Source organism: Brassica rapa, chromosome A09, assembly GCF_000309985.2.
Source record: "Brassica rapa cultivar Chiifu-401-42 chromosome A09, CAAS_Brap_v3.01, whole genome shotgun sequence".
In the NCBI taxonomy this organism is placed as follows: Eukaryota; Viridiplantae; Streptophyta; class Magnoliopsida; order Brassicales; family Brassicaceae; genus Brassica; species Brassica rapa.
Window position 1 is genome coordinate 26,844,693 of NC_024803.2, and position 8,906 is coordinate 26,853,598.

General features: G+C 32.4%; 1 protein-coding gene and 1 long non-coding RNA gene across 2 annotated transcripts; one reads left to right on the forward strand and one right to left on the reverse strand.

Annotated features, from left to right (window-relative positions):
* Window positions 1-951: 951 nt before the first annotated feature.
* LOC117128058 lies at window positions 952-7,002 on the reverse strand. The gene is made up of 2 exons (XR_004451201.1): window positions 6,911-7,002; window positions 952-6,828 (listed from the first exon to the last, which is right to left on the reverse strand). It is a non-coding gene; the product is annotated as an uncharacterized LOC117128058 (long non-coding RNA).
* A 157-nt stretch (window positions 7,003-7,159) lies between these two features.
* LOC103840304 lies at window positions 7,160-8,687 on the forward strand. Its single transcript, XM_009116800.2, has 4 exons — window positions 7,160-7,587; window positions 7,707-7,847; window positions 7,940-8,098; window positions 8,213-8,687. The coding sequence occupies exons 1-4, from the start codon at window positions 7,390-7,392 to the stop codon at window positions 8,525-8,527; spliced, it is 813 nt and encodes a 270-aa protein (XP_009115048.1). The 5' UTR covers window positions 7,160-7,389; the 3' UTR covers window positions 8,528-8,687.
* The last annotated feature ends 219 nt before the right edge of the window (window positions 8,688-8,906 follow it).

The following is an 8,906-nucleotide window of genomic DNA, read 5'->3' on the forward strand; positions in this document are numbered from 1 at the left end:
TTATATTTATAAAACTAATTTTGTATTTATAAATTTTTTTTTGATTTATAGACACTATTTTATTATTTTTTGTATTTATAAAAACTATTTTGTATTTATAAAATGATGATTTCATATTTATAAAAATATTTATATTTATAAAACTAATTTTGTATTTAAAAAACATTTTTTTGATTTATAAACACTATTTTCTTATTTTTTGTATTTATAAAAACTATTTTGTATTTATAAAAAGATGATTTCATATTTATAAAAATATTTATATTTATAAAACTAATTTTGTATTTATAAAACATTTTTTTGATTTATAAACACTATTTTCTTATTTTCGTATTTATAAAAACTATTTTAAAATATGTTTTTCAATTAATATTTATTAAAACAATTTTTAAATATGTTTTCTATTTCAATTTTAATTTTATATTTTCGAATTTCAATTTAAAAAAAAATAAATTTATAATTTTTTTTTTAATTTTGGAAATATTCCGAGGAAGTTTATCCCTCGGGATATTCCGACGACAACTTCCTCGGAATATTCCGAGGGACATAGGTCCTCGGAATATCCCGACGGATACACTTCCTCGGAATATTCCGAGGACCTTTCCGACGAACTGGTGGTCCTCGGAGTTTCCTCGGAAATTCATTTCCTCGGAATTCCGTCGGAAATTTCCGGGAGATTTCCGAGGAAAAATGAATTTCCGAGGAGTTATTTCCGAGGACATGTTTCGTCGGTATGTCGTCGGAATAACGTTATTTCGACGACATACGGACGATTTTTTCCCTCAGTATGCAGCTGTTTTCTTGTAGTGGGAATGTAGTTGTACTTTGGCTTTACAGTTAAAAAATTGAGTTCTACCATGTAAAAATATAAACACATCACTTGTACTATTTTTTATGTGTTCATGCCAAAGTGAGCTATTTGGAATAGCTCTGAAAACTTATGTCATTTTCGGCTTTCTTATAACTTATGTTCGTAAAACTTATGTTCTTTTGGATGTTAAAGCCTATGTTCTTTTGTATGTTAAAACCTATGTTTCTTAGGATGTTTAACTTGTTTCTTTTGGAGGAATGTTAAAAAATTTGTGATGAGTTTAAAATTATTTTATTTAGGTACAACTAATACAACATGTTAAACTACATGATTTTTTCAAGAACGGCACAACTATTACAACTACTCAACATTAATGTTCAACCAGAATGTTTAAAACATGATACACGTTTAAAAAGTGATGCACAATACAAAATGAAATAACATAGTTGTACTAGTATTCGAGTTGTACCGGTTTATAGATAGTTGTACTATTTTTTGAGTTGTATCTGTTTGTACGTAGTTGTACTTTGGTACTGAAATAAAACACTAGTGGTACCATATAAAAATTAAACTTACCTCAGTTGTACCACTTCTTTATGTTTACATGTATTTGCCCCAATACAATGAAATCATTAATTTTGTTAAAATACATTTCATGTTCATTTTCTAAAAATTATGTGAATAAAGAAATTAACAAGCCTTAAAAGTATAAGGTCGATCATGCAAACTTTTGTGATGCTGTTATAATTGCCAACGAAAAAAAAATCATCACAAATAAAAAGGAACATATCTAAATACTTACCAATTTGGCCATCTAATTGTTTTTTTCATATGCAATACCCAATGGAATATTTTAATTTCAGAACCTGAATAGTTGTACTAGTTATATCAGTATCACTAGCTTGGTAAATAAGACATAGTTGGACCAGTTATACCAGTATCACCTTTATTGTTTGATACATAGGTAAAAATTGTACCTGTTGTATCCTAGGCAAAAACGATTTATTCTACAATATCATGCTTCATATTTTAAAAACATTATATTAAACCTTAGAATCTGACTCATAACATTAACATACATATAATGTAACTAAACTGAAACATAAAATATTAGAAAAATAAAAAGAGACAGAGAAAAGTGAGAGAAAAAGAGAGGGCGAGAGTATACACTTACCAAGCGATTTCAGAACCAAGGACGATGCACATGTGATGTTTCACGGTGTCCTAAGCTGTAAAAAGACCTTAAGAAACAGACATACATGTTTGTGGATGAAGAGTTGAAGAATAGAGCTTTGGCTGGTGAATAGAATGAATTTTCGTGGTGGTTGAGTGTGGTTGGGGGTGAAATGAAAAAGAAGAGGAAGACTGATTAAATTTATGGTGGGACCTAGGCAAGAGAGAGAAGGAGAGATTTAACGGGGAGATTGGACGACTCAGATTATAACACAGAGGAAAGATCTGACGGCTAAGATGAGTTTCATTAATGGCATTATTGTAATTATTTCATTTCTTTTCTTCTGAAGATCTGACGGCTCACATTATAAGGGAGATGATCTGATCTAATGATCCATATTGCGCCATCATTAAAGGCAAAATGGTCAGTTTCCTCTCTTTAAGCCCATGTAGATTTTTTTAGGATGTGTGAGATTTTTGTCATGTCCATTCGTTGGCTAATTTAGCGCTTCGATCTTCCTCTATTGTAATAAACCCTTTTATGGACTAAACTGTTTATGGGCTTGGACCCATTAATATATTAGTTTATTCAACGTAAAAAATGTTTTTATTATTTACATCCACTTTTGATGACACGACTTGAAAGTTGTCATTAGAAGATTTTAACTTGACTAGTTATTTGCTAAACGTATTTATAAAAAAAATTCAAAATGTAATGGTTTTATTACTAAAATCCATGTTCGGAACTATGTTAGGCGCTAGTCGGGCGGTAATCCCAGGCTTAGCGAGTTACCGATAATCGGAAAGTACTCGGAGAATACTTGGGACCTAATTTTAAATACAATTTAATTTATATATATATATATATATATATATATATATATATATATATAATATGTTTAGCTAATTTTAAACATGATGCACAAGTTCTTAGACAGAATTATATAACTACTTTTTATATATTATTTTAAACAGACTCCTTTTGATTCGTCAAACATTTAGATTAGGGTGTGTTTGGTACGAAAAAATCCCTAAATGTAGTATATATGTGTTTGTTTTGGGTTTGATAGCTAATTGTAATTATTTAGTAATGAATAATTACACAAAATCTCAATAATGAGTAAAAAATAATCAATCATATTTTAACTTTACACGGACAAGAAAAAAAACTTAGGCGGTCAACGCATGAATTAGGCGAGAAACACAGAAATTAGGCAGTCTTACGCGGGTTAATGCCTTGCTTCACCTATTTCATCATATTCACTGCGATCAACGTCTGAACAGCGCTTAGGCGGCTAGTCGGCCGCGTTTTCGAACAGGCTAAAAACACATAATTTTAGCTTTGATGAGCGAAAAGGCACCTCAGTTGTATGTTTTGTTGTGCGGAGCATGATGTGTCAAACAAGTTTTTTGGTGATTAAAGAATAATAGTTGAAATTCACTGAGGAAGGAGAATAATAAAACACTGATTAATCTTCCTTATCACTCTTATGGATCCTTGAATGAGAATAAAAAATATAGCACTTTATAAAAAGGGAAATTGCACTGTATGACGTCCAAACAAATTATAATTAACTCAGTGACCAATTGCCCTATTATACCAATATACTTTATGTCTATTATGTAATAATGCATTTTTACCCTTGTATACAACCGGTGTAACCTGCTGAAAGAAAATAAATATAAATTATTTTTTATTTATTCTAGAGAAGTAAACGTGTCTTTTCTTTTGACACAAATTGTAAATGATAATAATTGTGAAAGCTTAATGCTTTCTTCTCCATTTTGTCCGCCACTGAAATCACCGAGTATATTACCAGCGACGTTTGTGGAGTACCAGCCCGATTGTGACGCCTTTGTTGGAGATGGGAGACAAAGGATTCACGGCTTCTGAACTCGAAAGTCGCAACAATCGTACCGTCTCTGTGAGTAATTTCTCACTTCGAGATTCAACAGTTCGTGAAGACCATACTTAAACGCTTGTAAATTTCGATTTTGGAGCTGGTAGTTATACTGCTTTAGTTGATCGGAGAAGATAAACATTTTTTCTAACATTATGTTCTATTCTATTTATATGCATAAGGAATAGAAATATAAACCAATATATATTATAAGTGTTATGTTCATGTTATATAATGTGAATTAGTCTGTTACTATTTTTTTTTACCATGTATCTTTTATTTGAGCATTCATAAAGAATGTATTATTTTGTTCTCCAATCTGTACTAACCATTCTATTTGGGTTTAGGGTTTATACTTGGATTTAGGGTTTAATGATTAAAATTTAGAGTTTAGTATTTGGAAGGTGGGGGTTGAGGTTTGGGTTTAGTGACTCTATCATGTATCCATTTGACGATTAATAAATAATATACTATTTCATTCTCGATATGTACTATACTATATATTTTGTTCCATTCTATTTAGGTTTGGGATCTACTTGGATTTAGGGTTTAATGAGTAGGATTTAGGATTTAGTATTTGAAAGGTGGTGGTTAAGGCTTGGGTTTAGTGACCCTATCATGTATCGTTTCATTTGACGATTAATAAAAAGTGTTCTATTTTGTTCACCAATATATACTATACTATGTATTTTGTTACATTCTATTTGGGATTGGGGTATATACTTGGGTTTTTGATCTATAATTGGATTTAAGGTTTAGTGATTATGATTTAGGGTTTAGTATTTGGAAAGTGGGGGTTGAGTTTTGGATTTAGTGATAATAGTTTAAATTTTAGTATTCAAAATTTAGATTTAGATTTAGAGTTTATATATGAGTTTATGGATTATATTTGGTTTTAGGGTTTACTGATTAGGGTTTAGGGTTTAGTGATTATTGTTTAGGATTTATTATTTAGATGTTTGTGGATTTGAGATCAAATTTATTATTTAGGGATTATGATATAGTTAAATTTTTTATACTATTTGGATGATATGAAATATAACAGTCCGATTTAATTGTGAGAAATAAATGGAATATACTATTTATTGTAAGAATAATTTATTTTCATGAACAGATTTACTGAGCACAGAAACATATGAAGTAGTTATGTAAATGACGTGGATGGATGTGGTGTCTTCATTTTCAACAGTGCGCAGTAAATATTGACCATACCTTATTTTCTTCAACGTCATCTACGTGATTTATTCACCGGTTATTTGTAGCAGAAGAGGGTATAACCGACTAAACTTGAGCTAAATGTTATTGACTTAATAATGTCAAAATCATTGTCATATTCTTAATTATGCTTCCAAGATTGGCTATTTGGCAAATTAACCCATATAAAAACTTAAAATTTGCACAATGTTCCGGTGAAATATATAGACTTCGCAATCCCCATTGATCCCAATTCCCTACCGATGCCTGAAACCTTCATCATCTACAATTCCTTTAACCTGAACTTTTCTTATATTATTATTTTCTACATTGAAGAAGAGAATGTAAAAAGGTTGACGGTCCCATGGCAAAAACTTTGGAGCAATAATAATTTCGCCTATCTTGTTGGTGCCTTGAAAAGATATTGGAATATTCCCAAAAAAGTTCCACCAAGATCTCAGAAACGAACATTGTCTCATCGACCATCGATGTTCGTTGGCACTTCTAATACCCATAGATCAAAGACATAATATATGTCGTCATGGTGGCTGCGGACAGTAACATTAGCTAACTTTCCTTTGTAGTTCATCAAAGTTGAAGTACCTCCCCAATTTATACTCTGCTTCCTAGGTAGTTTGATAAAACTTAGCTTCTATGATCTAACATCAAAACACACTATCATTCTTATATCTGTTGGAGTCCAAACGCCATAATACAAAAACCCATTGATACAGATTCCCGTTGTCAAAGGGTGAAAGGGATATTATCCATGGTAGTGCCTTCAATGTGTCTCCATGAAGGTTTATTATCATCTCCTAGTGTTAAAACCATGTGCTCTTGATATTCTCCAGAAGTTGAAACTATCTTACACATTGCTTTATACTATTGATCATCACTTTGATCGTACCCTAAGCATTTACAAACGCACATACAATTATTACCGTGGATTTTAGGTACGGTTATATGTATTAAATATGACATCAATCGTTAGAATTGTATTAAATATGACATCAATCCGCTAAATATGTATTATGACATCAAGCATGTTAACTGGTAATACCCTGAAAACACTGCTCCATGGCTGGCAAATCTGACATGAGCAAAGCATACGACATGTTATAATGGAGCTTCATCAAAGAGGTCCTAAAAGGACTAGGTAGACATTTGGATTACATGGGTTCTTTAATGTGTGTCTACTGTCATGTATTCATTCTTGACCAATGACTTTGTCTTAGGCAGTATACAACCACTTCGGGCATGTAAGGCATGTAAAAACGAATATATATATATTTATTATCTTGTGTATTATTAAAAGCCAAGAATTAAAGAAAAGTTTTGATATGTTGTGATTTTAACAATCACTTTCATCAAAATTAAATAACTATGTTAGAAAAAGCAATTAGATCATAATTATTCTCTCTTTCAAAGAAATGCATATTTGGGAAGAAAGAATCCGATAAATAGGATAAGGCTAATATATTTAACTGTATGTGCGTTTACTGAGTAATGTAGTTACTTCACTGAGTAATGCAGTTACCTGAAGCCTGGGGATTGTTGATCCACGAGCAATCCGTAATGTAGTTAACATGTTTACCAGTTCTTATCATTTCCGCTTCTAGATGGAAGGTAGGCGAAGGTAGCTTGCTCTAGGAACTTCACATATTATTCGCGAAGAAAAGGGTGAAATCCGGTTCTTCACTTAGTAGAGCTACCGGGTAGTGTATGACGACCTGTATCTAGCTCGTGGATCTACATATGAGTAATGCAGTTATCTGAAGCCTGAGCTGAGAATCGTACCCTAAGCATTTACTTCAATGAGTAATGCAGTTACCTGAAGCCTGAGGATGTTGATGAGATCAAGACTAGAACTATAAATGTATACGTAGACAAATTTAGCACCAGGCACTGTTGTCTCGAGATTGTTAAGTCTCGCTGTTAACTTTGTGTTAAATGTATCAGCCCAGGGTCTTAACATACTTTCCATAAATTTCTGGGCACGTCTCCTGGCAAGTAACCTAGTGGTAGTGTTCAATATTCTTGTAGCTCTCGCTTGTACGTCAAGAAAGAAGTCACGAGACTTTAGCTGCCTTGATATGTTTCATTTTTACTCCGTGGTACGTTAACGTAGGATACACTTCACCTTCTCTAATATTTAAGTTATATATGTTTTGGATCGTCTAAAGCTGAATTTAAAAAAAAATTCGAAGGTCCCTGAAACCATATAGTATATAAAATACATGATTTGTCCCGTTGACCTTTTCCCCCGATAAGTCAATTATCTCTTTGGGGACTAAATTTTCAGAGAGTAAAATGGGTATATTCCCCGGATTTGGTGCCTGGATCACTCAGAATACACAACACCCTACAAAATCTGAAAAAATTGTTAAATCCAAGCCAATGACACAGGCAAAAACTCACGAGGAGAGAGATGAGACGAAGGAGCAATTAAAACTATGGAGAGATGCAAATAAGAAAGAGCAATATCATGAACCTCCTCCTACCGTGAAGGTGAGATCAAATCAGCTAACAATATTACAAAACATTTACCTCTATATATAGATCCATAATTTCATTTACCTAAGACATAAAGATCCATAATTTGATTTATATTTTTCCTATATTTGAAGGTGCGTACAGACCATAGTTCTGGCCTTTCCGATATGAAAATGGAATTTACATTAGGATTGCCACCTCAAGTAGCTTACGACGTTTTAACTAATCAAGACAACATAACATACTCCAGAGAAATCAAAGGCCGCCCACTTTTGGTTTATTTCTTTAACTTATCATTATATAACTGTAACAAAAATAATAGAAGAAAAGCAATATTTTAGAGAGTGAGGTTTTTTTTCTCATGAAGAAAGCCGTATCAAGAAAAGTTATACCAGAGAAGGATGAAGATTATCAAGGGAGTATGCTGGACGTGAAGGTTGAGAAAGAGTTGTCATGGAACTTCCTTTTCTTGTCAGGAACTATCCCAATACGTCTACATGTCCTCGAAGACCCAAAAACACTTTATGTGAGAAACGTCTCTCTATCTCTCACGAGAATCAATGTTTAATTAGACCCAAAAACACTTTTTGTTCAAGTCTTGGAAAATTTAATTACGGTTTCTCCTGCTTATTGTCGGTAGGTACACTACATGAAACAGCAAAATGGAATAAGGTTAATGGAAAATTTCGAGGGTAGGTTTACAGTGGAGCCAGTGTATGTTGATGCAGAACGCTTGTGCAAGCACAGGAAGCCAAAGAGTCAAGAAGAATACAGAAAATGTAGTGGTGGAAAAGGATTAATTGCGTCCAAGATTAAAATGAACCAGACTTTTAGGCCTGCTTCTCCTTGGGATCTGCCACTGGTGTCTTCGTACGTTCGCCGGTTCACTGTCAATACCACTAAGAAAGTGGCTGAAGATTTTCAAATGCGGGCTGGCGATATCCGAGGTTTTTGAAATTCACCAAAATCACATTATTATAAATTCGAATAGCATAATTTTTAAAGTTTAAAATTTCGTTATTTTCACCAAACAATGTAAGTATAACAAGTAAGCATGTTTAATTTGTCGTCTCTCATACTTTTCTGGCTATCATATGGCTTGTTTTTAACCACAATATGGCATGTCTAAATATATATATATATATGAGTCTTTGAGAAATATGCATTCATGTCAAGATTAATTTTAAAGATGGTTGTTTCCCGGCAAGTAGTCTCGCATACAGTTTTGCCTAGAATATTCGACTTCTTTTCTTGAAGTTTTCATGAATTTTAACCCAAAAATCAATTAATAATGAATGTTGTATACTTGTATTATTTATATACAAACTTATGTT

Bases quoted from the DNA above. Each gene is read 5' to 3' on its own strand.
- LOC103840304 (XM_009116800.2), top strand. From the start codon at position 7,390: ATGGGTATATTCCCCGGATTTGGTGCCTGGATCACTCAGAATACACAA. The intron at 7,848-7,939 runs GTTTATTTCTTT...TTTCTCATGAAG, and splicing joins TCAAAGGCCGCCCACTTTTG to AAAGCCGTATCAAGAAAAGT. The intron at 8,099-8,212 runs GTGAGAAACGTC...TATTGTCGGTAG, and splicing joins AAGACCCAAAAACACTTTAT to GTACACTACATGAAACAGCA.